At 31.2% G+C, this 23777-nt stretch overlaps 2 protein-coding genes across 2 annotated transcripts; both read left to right on the forward strand.

The window, feature by feature from the left end:
- Nucleotides 1-4861: 4861 nt before the first annotated feature.
- LOC107449467 (sulfotransferase ssu-1) lies at nucleotides 4862-13270 on the forward strand. Its single transcript, XM_043051645.3, has 2 exons — nucleotides 4862-5000; nucleotides 12121-13270. Exon 2 carries the CDS (start codon nucleotides 12146-12148, stop codon nucleotides 13112-13114), a length of 969 nt encoding a protein of 322 aa, XP_042907579.2. The 5' UTR covers nucleotides 4862-5000; nucleotides 12121-12145; the 3' UTR covers nucleotides 13115-13270.
- LOC122268280 (sulfotransferase ssu-1-like) lies at nucleotides 4869-22246 on the forward strand. Its single transcript, XM_087149913.1, has 2 exons — nucleotides 4869-5000; nucleotides 20406-22246. Exon 2 carries the CDS (start codon nucleotides 20431-20433, stop codon nucleotides 21397-21399), a length of 969 nt encoding a protein of 322 aa, XP_087006039.1. The 5' UTR covers nucleotides 4869-5000; nucleotides 20406-20430; the 3' UTR covers nucleotides 21400-22246.
- Nucleotides 22247-23777: the final 1531 nt, after the last annotated feature.

A 23777-nucleotide genomic window follows, 5' to 3' on the forward strand; every position in this document is an offset into this window, starting at 1 on the left:
TTAAGTTTCAGCCATCGTTTTAAAGTCAATTCGCGATCACAACGCTTGAGTACGCCCTCTAGCGGGAGCCTGAAAATATCAGCATGAGTTCTATCATAACCATTGGCAAAGACCGACGCCATTTTCTTAGCAGCAAATAAGAAGCAAAATTTCCCTTAGAAAAAGACAGAAGAACTTGAGAAAACGAATCAGAACATGCCAAACATTGAAGCAGAACACGCCAAGCATTTGAAGAACAATTTCTCAATAATTTTTACCTTTCTATTATCAACAAACTTGCAACTTTGGGATCGCATACTGTTACAGATGTGTGTATTACGGTAAAATACATTTTTTTTTTTGGATCATCAATTCATTACAAATCAAAGAGAAGTCAACATTGCTTTCTTCATTCCAATGGATAAATGTGAATTCAAAACGTACAGAACTGTAATAGTTATAGAATATTCTCCTTCTTTATAGAATAGTATATATTTCTGTATCTATATAATTCGGAAAACAACAATAAATAATCATCCGAATTAGATGAAATAGTATCATTTGTGCTGATTATTAATAAATTTTTATCGTTTTCGTGGTAAGTATTTTTCAGTTTTGAAAGAATAATTTAAACTAGAATTCAGCTATTCTGTTTTTAAACTACACATTAAAATTCATATCGAGATCTTACAATTATAAAATTTTGCTGTGTGATATGCTATTTAAAAGTAATGAAGGAATAATCTATGTAAATATTATTTGAAAGTAAAATTTTCAAACGAAGAACATGTCATTTTGGAATTCTTCGAATTTATAAAACAGGTGAGTATTATGATTTTTATTACAAAAAATTTACTTTTAAGACATTTTTTTTCTTATTTGATGATAATTTTCTATAGAATGGTTTTCTACGTCCGATTATGAATAAAAACAAAAAAAAACCTTGAAAGTTTTTTATTTAATGTGAGGAATTTTTAAAATATTTTTTTTTTTCGTAATCATTCTTTATTTTACGTCTTTTAGTTTCTAAATAATGATTTTATTGAAACTTAAAATTTTCTGATAAAAATTGTTGTCAAAAAAGCTTTTTAGAAAATTAAATTATATACAATTATGAGGCTTATGTATACTTTTTGCTTATTTCAATGTTTGAAGTAATATGATTCTTAAAACTATGGAATGTAAAGATTAAGTAGGCCTTTCATGTTATATCAATAAATTTAGTAAAACCATTTCTCAGGCATTAGGTTTTAACTCTAATAAGAAAATACATATTTTTTTCTGTTTATTTACAAATATTTTTCCGATGTGTTTTGGATGTTACTTCTCTTAAAAAAAGAGATACCATTTTGTTTTCGTTTGCACAAAAAAGAATATCATGCATTTTTCTTTTTTGAATTTAATAAGCCACAATGAAGAAGGAACGTCACAATGCTACACGCTGCATTAAAGACGTCTCCAGAGTAACTGTTCATATAAAAATCGCAAGTATTCGTCTCATACAACAACGCCCCCAATAGTTCGTTGCGATTGCTAACATGCAACTCGAGAAGAAGTAAAGTTATTATTGTCAACCATTTGCTTTAAACGTTTAATTGGATAGCAGCAAGCGACGTCAAGCGTATGTTTCGAACCTGATTGACTTCTGAATCGATAAATGCTGCGATTACATCACTTGCAGGTATCCAATAACCGATGATTTTTTTTTTTTCAAATCTTGAAAAGATGACCTCAGTGATGTTTGCTAGATTATAGCTCTATTTGGTGTTAGAAGAGATTTGTTTCTGCTTCTTTAATATTTAATTATTTTTTAATCATTACGTCAGATAACAAAAAGATCAGTTTCAATGTGGAAGCATAGGTGAACTACGTCACAATAATGTAATAAGCACTGAAACTACGTGTTTATTTTGTAATTAAGCTATGCATGAAAAACAAAACTAATAGAAAAATCGCAATAATTCGTTAAGAAAAAAGTTAAAAGTTGCCCCCACCCCCAAACAAATTTCCTTTTTGCTTTGAAAAAAAACATTTAAACTTTTTATATGTTCTTCTCTGTTATCAGGGCACCATTATGTCTGGGTGTAAGATACTTTTGGGTGAGAGAAGTGTACTTTTCTGTTTTATCTTCTGCACAACCTTAAGGGTGAGCCATTTAAAAAATTAAAACGAACCAGTATACACACCAAAAACAAATTCATAACTTCGCTAGATAAAGCTCCAAAACTATCTGCGAATTTAAAATAAAAACCTAATTTAAGACTATTAATGATAAAGCGATGAAGAAATTTTATATTCCTCTAGTTTTTCAAAATAAATCTTTATTTTATTCGATAATACGTAGACAATTGTTTTTATTTATTTTATTTATAAAGTTCATGTTAGGGATTAATGTCGGAAGATTAATGTTAAAACGGTGGAGATATTTTTTATTCTTCAAGTTAAATATTTTCAAAAAAAAGTTGTGTTTTATTCGATAATATGTTGACAATTGTCTTTATATATTTTGCGTATAAAGTCGAGGTTCCGGCTTAATGTTGGGAGATTAATAATAAAACGCTAAAGAAATTATTTTTATCAAGTTTATTATTTTCAAAATAAAGTATATTTTAATTTGTTCGTAACAAAACAAACTCAACGGGTAAAAGTATGAAAGTTGAAAACATTAAAACATGAAAGAAAATATTTTTTCCTTCGAACTAAAATAAGATTTTTAATTCAAAAAGAATTATGACGTAATTTAAAACGGTTATTTAAAGAAATATTCTTGGAATATATTAAAATTAGAATACTTAAGAGGAACAAAAAGCGGAAGAAAAATGTTAAGTGCTTTCATTATGATAAAATATCTCTTCTTTAAGAAATTAATCTAGAAAGTATTATGGTAAAAGCACCTTCTTTTGTTCTACTGTCTCTGTTTAACACTTTTTTCTCCGCTGAAAATAAATTTCTCGATTTTCACTTTTTTAAATATTACGCTGAGTGTAACTTATTCATATGAAATTTTTTAACGAGGTAGTGTATTAGTGCTTCCTCGTTAGAACTAACAGTTTATGACATTGCATTTAGGTTTTTTTTAAGCAAATAAAGATTTTTACAATAAGAGTTATTTTGTGAAGTAAAAGGAACTAAAAAGAGTCAAGTAATACTTCCTGAAATACTTATTTTAAAAAAAGTTAATAAATTAAAAGAGGGTAATAAAAAGAGAAAAATGAATATAACCAGACAAGAGAAATTTTTTAAATCCGTCAAAATTAAATTATGGACCTAATAAATTAAAATATAAAAAATGGAATGAAATAAAACTGCTTGAAAAAAAATTTAATTTCTTCTTACGGTATCTCTATAAAAATTAAAATTTCATTTTCTTTCTATTATCCAGAAAACTGATTAAAGTATTTTAAGGGATAGTTTTAAAAAACGTTATCATGTATGAGAAAGGTTTTAAAAGTCTCTACATACTTCCTGTGAACTAAAAATGGACGCTTACAACCTTGTACTTTTAAATACAATTACAACCTTTCACTTACGATTCTGAAGGGTCTTAAGAACATTTCAATTAAGTTTCAATACGTGCAAATGAATGTGCTGCCATCTATATATTTGATCTGAAAGTAATCTAATGGAATCAATTATGTACCAGACTACGATCTACAGGACAGTTAACCTATTCTTAAAAATATCTAACTAATAAGTCACTATTTAACGAATTGCTTTAAATATTACTTCGTACGTAATAAAAAGACACTTTTAAAAAGAGGTGAACAACACTATTAACTACATCTATTATTCAATTCTATCACTTGTCATTGAATATACGTTACTTGTTTTGAATATTTTCATGAAATATTCGCAACTGCCTTTTCTTTTGATAGTGCTGTTAGGATAATATAATAACTTTGTTCCGATTGTTACATTTGAAGATGCATCAAACGCTAAAGGAACTTTTTCAATAACTCTTTCAAATAATGGGTGTTCCGTACAGACCACCCTTAATACGTATTGCAATATGATCTCCTTTGTACATCATTTTAAGGAATAATTTAAAATGGCTAAGTGCAAAAATTAAAGAAAATTGATCGAACAGTTTCTGAGAAATCGAGTTTTAAAGAAATCGTTAATTTTTTTTTTTTTGGTTTCTCAAGAACTATTCGAACCAAACTTTCGTTTAAATTTGGTATTTTAACAAATCAAAATTCCCTTCCTTAAAATGATGCAAAAAGTTGCATACCTGGCAATTCAAAACATTTCGACTATTATTAAATGAAATAATAAATCTTAATAAATAATCATTAAAGTTTTTTTTGCGTCGAATTATCTTTGGATAAACCAATTTTATAAGTGTGTGCAAAAATGTTTTCGATCCACCTGAAAATTTCTCGAGATTGTTGAAACATGCAAAAAGTAAAATTAGCATTAACTACTGGGACCACATTTCCCAGATTGCGGCTACCCGTATATTCTGAGGGTTATCCGTCGAAAAAAGTTATTCAGAAAAAAAACGTTTCTGTGCGGGATTCCGTAACTTAAAACATCTTCTGCACTAACTAATTAGCACCCTCTCAATCTATAAGAATTGAGACCTATTACGTATTCAAAAGTTTTTCAAGATAATTATTTTTTTAAAAATCCCATTTTTCCTCTAAATCTGTAAAATCGGCACCATTCCTAATCGTGTATGAGCGTCGAACATGCTTTTATCAGCATTATTTTAATAAATCAATTTATGTATGCCCCCTTTACTTAAAAATATTTCAGTAATTTGTTCGTTGGAATAAAATTATTTGCATTACGTAAAGGAGACAGATTTTGAAAAATCGGAGGTCACGTGTTCAGAAATTTGTTTCTTACTTATTGGTTCACGCCTCATAGAAATGCAGCTGTTTGAATAGATGAAAACCATTTGATTAAAAATGTGAATATCATTTACTCTTTGATTTAACATTTATTTGTATAATCATTGATGGTGCTAAATAGTTACCTTTGCTGGCAGTAGGAGGATATTGAATTTATAATTGAAGGTTTGAGCTTCTCTTATACCTTTTTATTTTATCATTTCATTTATAATTATTGGTAGAGACAAATAGTTAGTGATATACTATAGTGTATACTAACTATACAACTATAGTTTTGAAGTCGATAATAGTTTTCGAGGGGAATGACTATGTTTGGTTAAGACTAAAATAAGTACAAAAATTAGTTATTTGGTTGCTGAAATAATTTTTCCGCGTTGAAAATATGCTTAAAAAAATTCTTTAGAAAATTTAGATTGCGTTCAGACTGATTTTCTATCTAAATAGATGTAAAATAGATCTAAATAGATTTTATAGATGTAAAAATATATAGAATTATTTCATCTGTATAATGTACTTTTTTTTCTTTTTTTGTAATGTCGTAACACAAGAATTTCAGAATTGTATCACCTTTAAATAAATAAAATTCACAGCCAAACTAATGATTTAAAAACGTATTTATTGATTTTAAAAAATTATTTGACATATATTTTAAACAAAAATTCCCCAGATAAATTTTATGATTTATATTTGAAAACCTATAACATGCTTTGAGTTCATGAAAACTGTAGGTTAAATTCAGTGTTGCTAAAAAAAGTTCTCCTTGACCCAAACAGCAAACAACAGGGGGTGTTATTAAACAATAAAACTATGTTACAAAAATATTATTCAACTTCATGTTATTAAACGTTGATTTTTATGTAAGTTTAATTAATAATAATTTTACGTTTTAATTTTTCAAAGAATGAAGAATGTGAATTTTACGTATACACTTTACATTTATATACGTCTATACTTAGTTAAAAAAAAGTAAGTGTATTGAGTTTCCCACTAAAAACTAAAACCATTAAATAAAAAAATAATTTCAAATACACTCATGGACAAAAAAAATTAGCTCATCAAGAAGGAGTCGTCGAAATGTAACGAAATTTTACATAAGTAATGACTACTTTGATATAAGTAAATAATTAGAAAATCAGAGAAAAAGGATAATTTATTTCAGAGAAAAGGACAAAAGAACGGAGGAATTAATGCCCCGTTGGACCCCCTCTAGCGCGAATGCACGATGCGATACGATCGGGCATTGAGGCATACAAGTTCTGTATGATATCTTGAGACATTTCGTTCCATATTTTCTGTAACCTTGCCTCTAGTTCGTTCAAACTCGTGGGAAGCCCAACTCGCCGTCCCAAATGATCCCAGATATGCTCTATTGAAGACAAATCTGGGGATCAGGCTGGCCAAGGAAGGGTAGTAACCGTACGGAGACAGTCTTGTGACACCCTTGCCGTATGAGGCTGAGAATTGCTTGTTGAAAAATGGCTCCTGGGAGCCGTTGCATGAGTGGCAACACATGTGGTTGCAGGATTTCATGGACATACCGCTGGACTGTCATGGTGCCACGGAACAATACTAGGGTTGACTGTGTATTGTTGGCAATTGCACTTCATACCATCACACCAACTATGGGAGCGGTGTGTCGCTCTACAGCAAAGGCAGGATTGAGGCGTTCACCACGCGGTCTCCACACACGAACCCGATTGTCATCACTGCTGAGATTGAATCTGGATTCGTCGATAAAGACGACCTGGTTCCATTCCTCTGCAGTTCAGTTTCCTCGTGTGCGGCAAAACTCCAAACGGAGGTGTCGATGGGTGGGCGCAATTATTTCGTGGTGCGCTAATTTTTTTGTCCATGAGTGTATATAAAATAAAATTCTTTTCAAACATTATCATATCCAATTTATTACACAAAAAGTCATGTTGTTTTAAATTCTATATTATTAATTTTACGTTTTGACTAACCAGAAAACGTGACTAGAGTAATATAAGCCTGACTCAAATTGCAAATCTTAAAAAAGAATAACGACACATAAACAGGCGTACTAGTATGTCTATTTAGTTTTCAGAAACAGATGTACTATATTTTTTTCTGTTTATATAGCTTTATTTTTTATATTTTATTTTTTATCGCACACGTACATTAACAGTCGCGTGTGTGCTTTAACTTCATAAGTATACTTATAAACCTCTGACTAATAGTAGAACAGCTGTGTAATGGTTAAACACCGATGCCTTCCTGCAACAGCGTGGTTTGGTGACCGAAACCACTCAGCCAGGAAGACCCCATACTATAGTAAGACTGTTTTTTGTCACCATAGAATGACTGCTTATGCGGATTTATTTTTGTTACTGGAGTAGGTCTGTTAATTTGTGCAATTTTTTTAGTTGTTTAACTTTATTAAGATATAGCGCATAGTTAACCCCTTCTTCGGGCATGTTTAAAACACATATGATAATTTGCCATAGTCAAATTATTAGTTTTTAATTATTAATTAATTTTAATTATTTAATTTTTATTTAGTTTATAAGACAATTTAGTATTTTTTTTCAAATTATTTCTGGATTAGTTAAACTTTTATCTACACCAGGGGTTCCCAATTTTTTTCGACTACGAAACCCTTAATAAACAACCTCATTTCAGCGGAACCCCTACTTTGTGAAGTTTATCAAGGTAATTGTGAATCTATAAAAGATTATTTTTAAATATTTAATTAGGTATATAAAGATTTTTAACTGTTTTAATATTAATAATCTTACATTATGTTTCTGTCTGACAATTGAATTTGCAATCCTGGTGATATATCTAGTCCAGTAATAAACTGAAAATTAATAAAATAATACAAATTATATGGTTTACTTCAAAACTTAGAAGAACTGCTATAAAAGTTAAAAAATAGTTATTGGGGAAACATATTTCTTTATTAATAATATTGATTTTATTTTGCTTTGAAATGTGTAATGAGAAATACTGATGTAATATTTTATAAATCGTTGTTCTTTTTACAATTTGTTCGATATATTGTTGTTAGAAATATATTTTCTTTTAAAAAAATGTCATTTCTAGTTTTTTGGCGTTTTACTTGAAATAATTTCATAAAGGCAAACCGAAGGATTATATAAATTATGAATTATAGCTTGGATTTAAATATAATCTAAGGTTTCAAAACTCATCACTGGTTATAAAAGCTAATTATTAGCGGAACCCATTAAACTATTCCACGGAGCCCTAGGCTTCAGCGGAACACCATTTGGGAACCGCTAATCTACACACATAAATCTCTTACAAAATTGGAAAAAATTAAGTCTCTGAAAAAAGTGATAAAATGTAAGAAGAAAGGACTTATATGGTTTTATCTTATAATGTAGCCAGAGATTATGACATAATAAAATCAAAAGCAAAATGAAATTAATAGTAAAATACACTAAACATTAATTTATGTGTCATAATAAGATTTCAACACAAAGTAAGTTAGAAAAAAAGTATAAAATCGGTGCTATTATTACATCACTAATCAACGTGGGATCCTTTGTTTTCGATTGCATTTATCAATCTCACATTCATAGACCCAGATAAAGTTCGTAAAATGCTGATATCAATTTTATTCTAAGAGATCTTTTGCGTCAATCAAATCCAACTTGCTCTTGAGTCGGCGGCTAGATCTGTAAACGTCTCTTACTAATATGCCCCAAATGTTTTTTACCGGATTCGGATCTGGGTTACGAGATGGCCTCTCAAGAAATTTAACCTCATTTGCTCATCAAGAAATTTAACCTCATTTATTTCATAATTCAGGAGTCAGTTAAATATTAAGTATGGACTACCGTATTGTCTTGTTGGAAGGTCCAGTCTCCGGATGTTATAAGAAAAGCAACAGGCAATAAATTAGCTCCCAACATGTCCTGAATTGTATTCATTTCAGTTTGTAAAAATATAATTAGAGTTGTACCGCCTGCTGCAAAAGTGTCCCAAATAATAACGAACCCACCGCCAAATTTACGTTTAAAAAATAAATGTTCCTCAGTCCGTAAGTCGTCCGGAAAGCATCGATATTCATCTGGTACATCCTTTTTTTCATCATAAAAGACCACATCACTCCAATTAGTACCTTTCATAAGATGTTGCTTCGCAAATGCTAAACGAGCATCTTTGTGCATTTTAGTAAGCTGAGAAATTCCTTTAATTTTAATTGAATGTTTGAATTATTTTTTAAATAATTTCTAACCGTGCGGCTGCTGCATGGCAACTGCATTTCATTTTTAATTTGTTCAGATGACATCTCAGCTCTTTCTTGATTCTTGATGAAATTTTTTTGCCTTCCAATACGCTGTTTTCAGCTATAGCTTTCAATATTCCGGAAGTAACTATTTACTATAGCTTTGGAACTTTTCCTATTTTTTGCAATTTGTGAACCACTCAAGACCATTTTTTTAAAAGATAAAATTCTACCTCGTTCTGACTTCCGGTTAAGTGAATTCCCTTTGGCATTGTAAATTACCAAAATTGTAAATTGTAAATTACGCATGCAAATTACCAAAATCTGCTTATATGCATCTCGGATTTGATACTTGTACTAGAGAAAACCATTTTCTCGCATGTTTTAGGTCTGACAATGACGTAATCAGTATCGACTTTATACTTTTTTCCAATTTTTTTTCAATGAATGTTTTTAATTAGTTTTTCGTGTATATGAGCACGTATTTAGCTAACATCGTGTATACAAGCTTCGTGTTTAGCCGGCATATATACAATGTCCTGTGTATACGAGCACAGTATTCAGCCTGCATTCACGCAATGCCCTGCGAATACGAGCATCATACTTTGCCGACATCCACGTCAAACCATGTGTGTATATGAGCACGTATTTAGCTAACATCGTGTATACAAGCTTCGTGTTTAGCCGGCATATATACAATGTCCTGTGTATACGAGCACAGTATTCAGCCTGCATTCACGCAATGCCCTGCGAATACGAGCATCATACTTTGCCGACATCCACGTCAAACCATGTGTGTATACGGGCGCCGTATTTAGCTAACATCGTGTATAGGACTGAGCTATAAATCGATGCATCGAGACATATCGATTTAACGCATATATCGGCAAGACGATACAGCGACTTTCATTCAAGGCGATGCATCAGAAATCTGATTTAAGTCGTCGAGTAAAGACAACGAGCGCAAAACGATATAGCGATATAAGACACGCAAGGATATAAGAACGATATAGCGATATAAGACTCTTCTCTTACGTTCCGATGTCAACTCGCGCTGTGGAAAACGATGTTCGTTTCGTTATGTTGAAATGGCCTTGATTGGTGAGCTGTAGAATCAGAATCAGAGTTTTGAGAACACATATCATTATATCGCATGTTCCTTTTCGCATCTCTTAGCTTTTTTTTTCGCTGTCGCGACTTTACTTGTAGATTATTTTCAGTGGGACTAACTTCGTGATCGCCGATGTTACCTTGTTCTGAAGGCAATCTATTATTGAAAAGAATATATAAAGAAGAGAGATATGTTTTTTTTTAAAAAAAAACTTTTTATTTTTAAATGGGAAAATTATCGGCAATCTAATTTAGGCTCCCATAAAGAATTGTATTTGTTAGGTTATTTTTTTACTTTCTTTTAATTTATTAAAACTTTTTGGATGAAACTTCTAATAATTTAATGAGTTTTTATTACTGATTTTAAATTTATAAATCTTGTTGTTTTTATTTTTAGAAATAAAGTTAAAACAATATTTATTTTTGTCATTTGGATTTGGACATAAGTCAATTAACTTTGTTTATACAAAAAAATTTGAAAGGTTTGAGTATTTTATTCATTTTTTTAAATCATTTAGCACTTCGTTTTATTAGAGAGTATAATAATTTTTTTTTAAATATTCTTTTCATATTATTTGTTAATTAGCTAAATATATTATCGAATATCAAATTTTTTTTATTTTTAAGAAATTAAATCTTACTTTGTTTTTCGTTCATAATTCGGTCATTATTTAATTTAATTATTTATCTGAAATGATAAGGTCCCGCAGTAGACTGATCGTTAAGACACGGTTCCCGGCAGATCACCGAAGTCAAGCGTCACTGGCTGCGGTCAGTGTGCATGTGAGTGACCACTTGGATCAGTCTGCGTAATAGGGACCGAGGGTGTGCGGTATTGGTCCTCGTGAAACTGTCCTACCGTAAAGTGCTCGACTTCGCGTGCAGGTCGTCGAGCTACCGAAGCGGGGGTACCATCCCATCTGCAGAGGATCAAAATTGTGATGGCATGTCTTCGGATCATCCTCAGGGATGTTTCCCAGACCGTCGCCAATAGCCCATTGGGCAGCTCTAGTGTGACGTAAATGAACTATAATAACTGAAATGATAATAATAAAAAGTAGTTTTTAAAAGCGTTTTTTTTTCTTAAATTTATTTAGCACTCTGTTTTAAACATACAAATAATTTTTAAAGTTTCATTTAGAAATTGAACATTACGATCGAACTTTATAATTATGTAATTATTTATGCATAATAGTACAAGAAAATATTAATTTGTAAAAAACGCTTTAAAAAAAGTTTTTAACACTTTGTTTTACGCGTATTATGAATTTCTAAACAAACATTTCAATGAATATTTTATGTAAGATTTGTACATTGTAGTCAATTTATTTAATATCTTTCTTAAGCAAAACATATATATCTTCAAATTTATAAATTGATTTAAATCAATCTGAGTATGAAGTTTTGATAGAAATCTGACTTTCTGTGCCTTACAAGTAAATGAAATTCAAAAATACTATATCGCGATACATCGCTATATCGTGATGCAAAACTGACGATGCATCACGATATATAATTTCTAATATCGCCCAGTCCTAATCGTGTATACAAGCTTCGTGTTTAGCCGGCATATATACAATGTCCTGCGTATACGAGCACAGTATTCAGCCTGCATTCACGCAATGCCCTGCGAATACGAGCATCATACTTTGCCGACATCCACGTCAAACCATGTGTGTATACGGCCGCCGTATTCAGCTGGCGTGGTGTCAACGAAACCGTTACAAAACCGGTCTAATTTATTTTGATAAAACATATTTAGTTTTCAAAATACATGTATTTGCCCTCGCATTAAACTCGATTCAATATTAAACCGTAATATCGCTACCATTTTAATAGGTTGATTTAAACTAAATTATGCTTCAATGCAATTCACGATTTCTGACGGTAGTGTAATCACGAAAAATGTTTTCGTCATTTTCATTATTTTTCATTTCAATCTTATTTTTTTTCCTTTTACAGACATTCCAAATGTGTGGATATAAATATGGAAAAAGCAACAAAAGCACCGTTGTATAGTCGTATGAACGGAATCATTTATCCTTCAATGTTCTCTCCAACATGTTTCAGAGAAGCGCTGAACTACAAGGCTCAACCTAATGACACCTTTATTGTTACTTATCCTAAATCTGGCACAACTTGGATGCAGCATATACTCTTGTATATTTTCCGCAAAGGAAGAGAACTGAAAATTGGAAAAACGGGTGACTTAGACGTGTCAGAATTCATCAAATATTGCCCATGCATCGACATGTATGGATTTGAAGGCATTCAGAAAATGAAGAAGCCCGGATGTATTAAAACGTATCTACCTTACAACCGTCTCTCATTGTCCCCTGAAGCAAAGTATATATTTGTTGCGCGGAATCCAAAAGATTGCTGTGTGTCTTTTTATCATCACGCGCGAAATCATCCAGGCTTTGGATACTGGGATGGCAATTTTAATGACTTTTTCGAGCTTTTTATGAGTGGGGAATTAGAGTTTAATGATTATTTTGATCATTTACTTTCTTGGTATCCCCATCGTAATGATTCGAACGTCTTTTATACAACATATGAAGAGATGAAAAAAGATATTAGGGGCGTTGTTGTGTCTGTTTCGAAATTTTTGGGGCAAGAATACACTGAAGCAATCGAGAAAGACAACTCTGTTCTCAACAATATCATTCTGTTCAGTAGTTACGAATATATGAAAAAACATTATTGCAGACCAAGCCTTTCCGGCATGAAAGAGTCGAATTCTGAAACTTATTCTGGAATTAAATACATAACTGAGTTCATCACCAATTTGGATTTACCTTCTAGGGTTTTAGCAAAAAGCAATGTTAGGAAAGGAGTTGTTGGAGACTGGAAAAACGTGTTGAGTTATGAACAAAGTCAAAGATTGACAGAAAAATATGTTGAAAAAACAAAAAACACTGACATCAAAAATTGGTTCTCTGAAGCAATTTTATAAAAAAAATAAATAGTTTACAAAAGTTAGATTATACTCCCCGAAAAATACAATTCGACGGGAAGGACATGTATGGATACTAGGAAAAATACAATTCGACGTCATAGCTGATTTTCCTAGACCTGCGGTTCCCAAAGGCTGTTCCTCGGAAACCTAGAATTCTGCGAAAGGAACATTTATGTTCCGAGAATCAGAACTTGATTGAGATAAGCAATACACGGTTAAGCAAAAATTTATAATGGAAACACGACAGGAGAATTATTTCTGTTAAAATAGAAGATTGGTTCATCTGGAAAACCAGACAGGACTGCAGAAAATCTAATTAAATAATGCATGTCAGAAATAGTACTGGAAAATTTGCGGCGAAGTAAGTTTTTTCTAAATTATTAAACCAACAAATTTCAGACTATATGATTTACAGAAATGGCTTTTGTGGCTAATCTATTCAATAAACTAAAATCGGGGTTCCACACAAGGAGGTTGATCGTTGAAGGTTCCATAGCCGAAACAAAATTCAGAACCGCTGAACCTGACAACCAAAACGTTATCCGTCGATAGCCTAATATCTTTTTGTTTATCTCTACTGGACAATACTTTTTATACATTAGACATCATCATATGGTCTAAAGAAACTGTAATTTTATTTCTGGGATAATAGGTGTTATAACAATATCTTTTTGATAACACAACAATGATAACAGTTAAACAAAGATTTCTAATGGAAACACAGCAGGAACATTATTTCTGATAAATTAGAAGATTGGTTGATCTGGAAAACCAAACAGGATTACAGAAATAGTTAACAGACAACAGTTAACAGTTAAGTGCAATTAACAGAAATAGTTGGCTGTGTGCTGGTGAAAAAAATGCTGTGAAGAAAGCTTTTTCTAGATTGTGAAATTAACGATTTCACATCATATAACATGACGATGGCTTGTAAAAATGGCTTTTTTTGGCTAATATATTCAATTAACTGAAATTGAGGTTCCACCACAAGGAGGTTGGAGATTCCATGACCGAAGAAAATTGGAAACCGCTCTCTTATAGTCAACCAAAACATTATTCGTAGATAACCCAATATCTTTTTGCTTATCTCTACCAGACAATATTGTTTATACAGATGACGTAATATGGTCTAAAGAAGCTGAAATTTTATTCCTGGTATAATAGAAAACTGTATTTTTGCTAACACAGCAATGATAACCTTTAAAATTTTAAAGGACTTTTCATGTGAAATCCACTGATATTAAAAGCTTTACCTACTAATACCTCATTCAATCTTTAGTCCTAACAATCCTGTAAGTCCCGAGTACTTCTTTCAATCCTATGTCTCTACTCTATGTCATAGTTTAGCACCCTCTTAAACAATAAAAATTGAGACCTATTACGTATTCAAAACTTTTTCAAGAAAATTATTTTTTAAAAAATCCCATTTTTCCTCTAAATCTGTAAAATCGGCACCATTCCTAATCGTGTATGAGCGTTGAACATGCTTTTATCAACATTATTTTGATAAATCAATTTATGTATGCCCCCTTTACTTAAAAACATTTCAGTGATTTGTTTGCTGGAATAAAATTATTTGCATTACGTAAAGGAGAGAGCTTTTGAAAAAACTGGGGTCACGTGTACGTCAATTTGTTCCTTACTCATTGGTTCACGTCTGATAGAAATATTACTATTTGAATAGATGAAAATCATTTGATTGAAAACATGAATATCATTTTTAACTCTTTATTTTAACATTTATTTGTATCATCATTGATGATGTTAAATAGTTACCTTTGCTGGAAGTAGGAGGATATTGAACTTATAATTGAAGATTTGAGCTTCTCTTATACCTTTTTATTTTACTATATTATTTATAATTATTGGTAGAGACAAATAGTAAGTAATATACTATAGAATATATTAACTATACAACAATAGTTTTGAAGTCGATAATAGTTTTCAAGTAGAATGACTATGCTTTGTTAACACTAAATTAAGTATGAAATAAGTTTTTTGGTTGCTGAAATAATTTTTCCGCATTGAGTATTTAGATTACGTTCAGACTAGGATATTTAGATTAAGTTCAGACAGATTTTTTACCTAAAAAGATGTAAAATAGATCTATTTCATCTGTATAATGCAATTGTTTTTTGTAAAGTAATAACACAAAAATTAATGAATTGTAAATCCTTTAAAACTGTACAGCCAAAATAATGACTTAGAAACGTATTTACTGATTTAAATCAAATTATTTGACTTATATTTTAAACAAAAATCTTCCCAAATAAATTTTGGAGAGAAAAAATTTTATAGTTAATATTTGAAAACCTACAACATGCTTTGAGTTTATTATAACTATAGGTTAAGTTCATTGTTTCTGCAAAAAGTTCTTAACACAAGTAGCGAACATCATGTTCTTAAACGTAGATTTTTATGTAAGCTTAATTAATAATAATTTTTCACATTTTAATTTTTTAAAGAAAAGTTTTAAATAACAGAAACAAACATTTAAGTTGCGAATTTCACGTTCATACGCTACGTTTTTATGCGTTTATATGTTAGTTAAAAAAAGTAAGTGTATTGAGTTACCCACTAAAAGCTGAAACAATTAAATAAAAAAATTATTTCATTTATATATATATATTAAAATTCTTTTCAAGCATTACTATTGCCAGTTTATTACACAAAAAGTCACGTTGTTTTTAAAATCTATATTATTAATTTGACGTTTTGAATAACCGGAAAACGTGACGATATAAGCCTGACTCAAATTTCAAATCTTTAAAAATAACGACACATAAGCAGGCGTACTAGTATGTCTATTTAGTTTTCAGAAACAGATATACTATATTTTTTCTGTTTATATAACTTTATTTTTATACTATAGTTTCATTTTTTTTATCGGCACAAATACATTTACAGTCTTGTGTGCTTAACTACATAAGTATACTTATAAGCCTCTGTCTAGTAGTAGAGCAGCTGTGTACTAGTTAAACCCAATGCCTTCACGCGGCAGACCATTTGGTGACCGAGACCACTCGGCCAGGAAGCCCCATTCTATAGTAAGACTGTTTTTTGTCACCATAGAATGACTGCTTATGTGGTTTTGTTTTTGTTACTAGAGTAGGTCTGTTAATTTGTGCTATTTTTTGCGTTGTTTAACTTCATTAAGATAAAGCGCGTAGTTAACCCTTACTTCAGACATGTTTAAAACACATCTGACAATTTGCCAGCTTTAAATTATTAGTTTTTAATCGTTAATTAATAATAATTATTCAATTTTTATTTAATTTATAAAGCAATTTATCATTTAGTTTTTTTTCAAATTATTTCTGAATAAGTTAAACTTTTATTTACACCAGTAGTTCCCAATTTTTTTCGGCTACGAAACCCTTAATAATCAACCTCATTTTTAGCGGAACCCCTCCTTTATGAAGTTTATCAAGCAAATTGTGAATATATAAAAGATTGAATTAAATATTTAGTTAGAATTTTAAATATTTAATTAGGGGAATAAAGATTATTAAATACTTTATTATTAATAATCTTAAATTATGTTTATGTCTGACAGTTGAATTTGCAATCCTTGTGATATACCTGTATCTAGTCCAGTAAATGAATTTGTTTTTGGTGTATATACATAAGCTGAAAATGAATAAAGTAAGACAAATTATGGTTTACTTTGAAACTTAGAAGAACTGCAATGACTTAGGAGAACTGCTATAAAAGTTGAAAATAGTTATTGGGGAAACATATTTCCTTATTAATAATGTTAATTTTATTTCGATTTAAAAAGTGCAATGAGACATACTGATGCAATATTTTATAAATGATTGTTCTTTTTATAATTTGTTAAATATATTGCTGTTAGAAATATATTTTCTTTTAAAAAATACCATTTCTAGTTCTTTGGCATTTTACTTGAAATAATTTCATAAAAGCAAACCGAAGGATTATATAAATTATGAATTATAACTTGAACTTAAATATAATCTAAGGCTTCAAAACTCATCACTGGTTATAAAAATTAATTGTTAGCGGAACTCCTTAAACTCTTCCACGGAGCCCTAGGCTTTCGCGGAACTCCCTAAAATCTTCCACAGAACCCTAGGCTTCCACGGAACTCCTTAGACTCTTCCACGGAGCCCTGGGCTTTCGCGGAACTCTTTAAATTCTTCCACTGAACCTAGACTTCCGCGGAACCCCTTAAACTCTTCCACGGAGCCCTAGGCTTTTGCGGAACTCCTTAAACTCTTCCACGGAGTCCTAGGCTTTCGCGGAACTCCTTAAACTCTTCCGCGGAGCCCTAGTCTTCCGCAAAACACCATTTGGAAACCACTGATCTACACATATACATCTTATACAGTGTTGGAAAAAAGTAAGTCACTGCAGAAAGTGATAAAATGTAAAGAGAAAGGACTAGATGGTTTTATTTATACTATAGCCAGAGATTATGACATAATAAAATAAAAAGCAAAAGAAAATTAATAGTAAAGTGCATTAAAAATTAATTTATGTGTCATAATAAGATATCTTTGTTCTAAGGTATCTTAATTGCATCAATCAAATCCAACTTACTCTTGAATCGTCGGCCAGGTCTGTAAACGTCTCTTACTAATATACTCCAAATGATGAAATTCAGATCTGGAATAATTTCTAACCGTGAAGCTGCTGCATGGAAACTGCATTTCAGTTTTATTTTGTGCGGATGACAACTCACCTTCTTCCAGATTCGTCTTCCTTGCCTTGATGAAATATCTCTTTTTGCTTTCCAATTTACTACCATAGCTTTCAAGATTCCGGAAGTAACTATTTACTGTAGCTTTGGAATTTGAGAACCACTCAAGTCAATTTCTTTAAAAGCTAAAATTTTACCTCATTCGACTTCCGTTAAGTGAGTTAACTTTGACATTGTAATGCGCGTGCAAATTTCCAAAATCTGCTTATATATATCTCGGATTTGCTTCTTGTGCTGGAGCAAACAGTTTTCTTGCATGTTTTAGGCCTAACAATGACGTAATTTTTATCGAATTTAAATTTTTTTCAGCGTTGTTTATATCAATATGCGCAATGTTTATATCAATATTGCCATGATTTAAATAACATGAGGAAAATAAAATCGTCTTGCAAAACAATTAATCTCCACATTTTCAAGTAGAAAATAAATTTGCATTTTCAGCCATAACAGTGGTGTTTCTTATTTCGCAACTTTTTGCTCGACTTTGTAATTATTTCCAGTACTTATACCCGTGTTGAATTCATTACTTTGTAGTTTTAAAGCTGAATTCAATGACTTAAGGGTATTGCACAAGATATACTCTTTTACAAATATCACGTTTTAAAAACAAATTGCTTCTTAGTATTGTTTCCCGATAGGTATTTTAAAAATTTCTGAAACTTCCTCTAGGTTATAGCGCAGTACTTGCTTGCTTGAAAACTATGATGTATTTCACCAAGAACTTTCCTGTGAACAATTTGGGCTCGCGACTTATTATTATACAGGGTGTTTATAAAGTCCCGGACCCATTTTGATGTTTAATAACTCATAAAATAATAAAGATAGATTAAAATTAATAACATAAATGGTTAGATAGACTCAAAAAGTTTCCTGACCCTTGTTAATGAACTTCCACGTGTGCCCCCTTCGTCGCACGGAGAATATCAAGTCGATAGTCAATTTCACGCCAGGTAGCGGCAAGCATGTCGGCATCCACAGAGGCTATTGCGGTTGTAATTCTGGCTTTTAGGTCATCAATGTTCGACACGATTCTCCTGTAAACATTGTTCTTTATAAATCCCCAAGGAAAAAAGTCCAGCGGCGTTATATCAGGTGATCTGGGTAGCCAAGGAATTGATCCTCCTCGCCCAATCCATCTTCCTGGAAAATGGTCATTCAAAGAACTACGAACGATGATACCCCAATGAGGTGGTGCACCATCTTGTTGCAAAAAGACATGTGGCTGAAGCTCTTCTAGTTGTGGAAGTACGAAGTTTTCCAACATGTCTAAGTATACGACTGATGAGACCGTCTTTTCTGTAAAAAAAAGAAAGGCCCATGACTCGGTCGTGCGTTAGTCCACACCACACATTAACCTTTGGGTAATACCTTTGCGTCTCACAGTATTCATGGGGGTTTTCAGATCCCCATATGCGCACATTATGGCGATTAACAATGCCAGAAACATGAAAGGATACTTCGTCGGAGAACATTATGCGCTTCAGAGAACCGCAATTGCCTCTGTGGATGCCGACATGCTTGCTGCTACCTGGCGTGAAATTGACTATCGACTTAATATTCTCCGTGCGACGAAGGGCGCACACGTGGAAGTTCGTTGACAAGTGTCATGAAACTTTTTGAGTCTATCTAACCATTTATGTTATTAATTTTAATCTATCTTTATTATTTTATGAGTTACTAACCATCAAAATGGGCCCGGAACATTATAAACATCCTGTATTTCTCTAAATTACTCTTCACAAACATCTTTTTATTGTAATATCAATCTTTCTCTTCTGTAACTGGAAGTGATTTGACTTGTGTGTAAATTAGTTTTTGCGCATTTTGTTACAATCTAGGAAAATATTTAAGCAAGCTAGATAATTTTTACATATGGTTATGAAAGTTGTTAAACCAGAAAATCCAATAGTAAGTAAACAATGCATTTTTTTTTTGTTATCATTATTTGTCTTTTTTTTTAGTGATAGTTAAAGTTTCGAAGTGAACTGTACACAATTCGTTTGCCATATTAAACTAGCAAATTTTAAATTAGAAAAACCACACTTTTCATGAAATCTGCATACCTTGTGTATACAACCACCGTAGTTTGCCGACATCCACGTTATGTCCTGCTTATACAAGCACCGTAGTTTGTCAACATCCACACAATGCCCTGTGTATACGAGCACCCTAGTTTGCCGACATCCATACGAGGTCCTGTGTATACGAGTACCGTGTATACGAGTCCCGTATTTAACCAGCTCAGCGTTAACGAAACTTTTACATAACCGGCCCAATTTATTTTGATAAAACATAATTAATTTTTATAATATGTATGTTTACTCTCACAGAAAACTCGATACAATGTTAAACCATAATATCGCTACCATTTTAATAGGTTGCTGTAATTTTAATAAGTGTTGAGTTGATCCATGCTTTTTATTCCGTAAAGATTGCAGCAGATTTTGACTAAATTATGCTTCAATGCAATTCACGATTTCTAACTGTAGTTTAATCACGAGAATTTTTTTTCGTTATTTTCATTACTTTTCACTTCATTCTTCTTTTTTTTATTCCTTTTTTCAGACATTCCAAATTTGTGGATTTAAATATGGAAAAAATAACAAAAGCACCGTTGTATAGTCGTATGAACGGAATCATTTATCCTTCCATGTTTTCCCCAGCATGCTTCAGAGAAGCGCTGAACTACAAGGCTCAACCTAATGACATCTTTATTGTTACTTATCCTAAATCTGGCACAACTTGGATGCAGCATATACTCTTGTATATTTTACGCAAAGGAAAAGAACTAAAAATCGATAAAACGGGTGACTTGGACTTGTCGGAATTCATCAAATATTGCCCGTTCATCGACATGTATGGATTTGAAGGCATTCAGAAGATGAAGAAGCCCGGATGTATTAAAACGCATCTACCTTACAACCATCTCTCATTGTCCCCTGAAGCAAAGTATATATTTGTTGCGCGGAATCCAAAAGATTGCTGCGTATCTTTTTATCATCACGCACGAAATCCTCCAGGCTTCAGATACTGGGATGGCAATTTTAATGATTTTTTTGAGCTTTTTATGGATGGGGAATTGGAGTATAATGATTATTTTGATCATTTGCTCTCTTGGTATCCCCATCGTAATGATTCGAACGTCTTTTATACAACGTTTGAAGAGATGAAAAAAGATATTAGGAGCGTTGTAGTGTCTGTTTCGCAATTTTTGGGTCAAGAATACACTGAAGCAATTGAGAAAGACAATTCTGTTCTCAACAATATTATTCTGTTCAGTAGTTATGAATACATGCAGAAACATTATAGCAGACCAAGCCTTTCCGGCATGAAAGAGTCGAATTCTGAAACTTATTCTGGAATTAAATACGTAGCTGAGTTCATCACCAGTTTGAATTTACCTTCTAGGGTTTTAGCAAAGAGCAATGTTAGAAAAGGAGTTGTTGGAGACTGGAAAAACACATTGAATTGTGGGCAAAGTCAAAGATTGACAGAAAAATTTTTTGAAAAAACAAGAAACACTGACATCAAAAATTGGTTTTCTGAAGGAATTTTGTAAAAAATAAGTAATTTAAAAAATTAGATTATACTATTCGATAGTTAAAAATAGAAAAAGGACAAATCGACGTCGTAGTGAATTTTTGAAAATTGTTTCCTGGACCATAAAGTGATCCTCGGAATAGAACACATCCAAAAGTAATACTTATAATTACGCGGGGTTTAATAATATCGTATTTAAAGTATCGAAACTGGAAAATACAAGTGGAAGTGACGGAAACAAAATATTCATAAAACATAAAATTATTTTGTAACTATTAAGTCAAAAGGAGATTTTCGAAAAACTTGTTGACAAATAATCGTTACTCAAATCTGAAATTTGCGTGTCCTTAAAGCATTGTGTGTCGTGGTGTGTAATTAAAAATATCGATAAATGAGAAACCAAGTAAAAATATATAAAAGAAAAAAAATTGTCAGAATATTACAAAGATTTGCTATGGAATAGTCGTGAATTCAGTGGGTTAAAGAGTGTTAACTGAAATTCAAAATTTTCAAATAAAATTTCATCAGATTAAAAAGTATCGTAATTTGATAAACCACGGGGAAATGATCAAAAAATTCCAAGCAGGGAGTTGAACCCTGCAATTTACTTCTAGAATTAACTCTACATTGATGATTTTATGTATTATTGATGATGTTATGTTTTTATTGGCGGTGGTAAATAAACTTCACGTGAAGTGGGAATTTCTTTTAGTTTGAAATATTACTTGCATAGTTCTTATATCTAATAACTTTAAAGGCATATTTTTCTAAATATGCCTTTAGCATTTCTTTTTTATGTGTGTATTTTTGTATGTTTAAGTTCTGAGCTTTTTTAAAACTAATAATAAAATAAACAGTTAATCTCTGCGTTTGTCTATCTCTTATAACGGCAAAATAATTTGCACTGAGTCATCCTGAATGTCGGACATCGTCTGCAAGGGACAAATTTAGCCCGCAATCCTAAAATTCAGTCGAAATTTTCAAATGTCCGCGAACGCAAGGACCTATAGGGGGCGTTGTTATTTGAGGCTAATTACTGCTGACAGAACAACACAATTATCAGTTGGACTTCCGTCCGTGTGGCATTGTAACATTCCTTCTTTATTGTAGCTTATTAAATTTAAAAAAGAAAAATGTTTTATATTCTTTCTTATGCCAGTGATAACAAAATGGAATCTCTTTTTTTCTAGAGAAGGAACATCCAAAACGCATCGGAAAAATATTTGTAAATAAACTTAAAAAAAATTGTATCTTCTTATTAGAGTTAAAACCTAATGCATGCGAAATCACTCTACAAAATTTAATGATCTTATATGAAAGGTCTATTTAAACTTTCCATTCCATACTTTTCTGAACCATATTATTTCACACATTGAAATATGCTAAAAAGCTAAAGAAGTATACGGTAAACCATAATGTTAATTAGTTTAATTTTGCAAAAAAAAGTTCTTTGACAACAATTTTTATCAAAAAATTTAAAGTTTTAATGAAAGATCATTGTTTATAAACTAAAAAACTAAAAAATACTTAATATAAAAAGAAAACGATTCTAAAAATTCCTATTGAAATAAAAAAACTTCCATATTGTTTTTTTATTCTTAATCAGACGTTGAAAATCATTCTGTTGAGAACTATTATCAAGTTATAATTGAAAAAATTAAATCTTCTTCGTTTGAAAATTTTATTTTCAAATAATATAATATACAGAGATTATCAATTCATTATTTTAAGATAGCATACCACACAAAAAATTTAAAAATTGTAAGATCTTGATGTGAATTTCAATTTGTAACATAAAAACAGAACAGCTGAATTCTAGTTGAAATTAATCAGTCAAAATTAAAAATACTTACCAAGAAAACGATAAAAACTTATTAATAATCAAGACAAATGATACTATTACAAGTAATTTGGATGATTCTTTATTGTTTTCCGAATTATATAGATACAAAAATATGTATCAGTCTATGAAGAAGAATATTCTGTAACTATTACTGTTCTGCGCGTTCTGAAATCACATTTATTCCTTGGAATGAAGTAAGCAATGGTAATTTCACTTCAATTTATAATGAATTGAAGACTGATGAATTGAAAAAAAAATGTATTGATGAATTGAAAAAAAATTTATTGATGAAATGAAGAAAAATGTATTTTACTGTCATAGTCACATCTGTAACAGAATGCGATCATGAAATCGGTTGAAAATTATCGTTGAAAATTCGGTTGAAAGCTTGTTGATAATAGAAAGGAAAAAAATATTGAGGAATTCTTCTTCAAATGTTGGGTGTGTTCTGTTTTAGAATGATTTACCAATATTCTAGGTCGTTTTTTGCAAATTCCTATGCCTTTTCCTTAGAGAAATTTTGCTTATTTGTTGCTAAAAACGGCGTTCTACTC

Source organism: Parasteatoda tepidariorum, chromosome 8, assembly GCF_982258835.1.
Source record: "Parasteatoda tepidariorum strain Cologne lab strain chromosome 8, Ptep-v5.0, whole genome shotgun sequence".
In the NCBI taxonomy this organism is placed as follows: Eukaryota; Metazoa; Arthropoda; class Arachnida; order Araneae; family Theridiidae; genus Parasteatoda; species Parasteatoda tepidariorum.

Excerpts from the sequence above, each read along its gene's own strand:
- LOC107449467 (XM_043051645.3), top strand. The coding sequence starts at position 12,146 with ATGGAAAAAGCAACAAAAGCACCGTTGTATAGTCGTATGAACGGAATC.
- LOC122268280 (XM_087149913.1), top strand. The coding sequence starts at position 20,431 with ATGGAAAAAATAACAAAAGCACCGTTGTATAGTCGTATGAACGGAATC.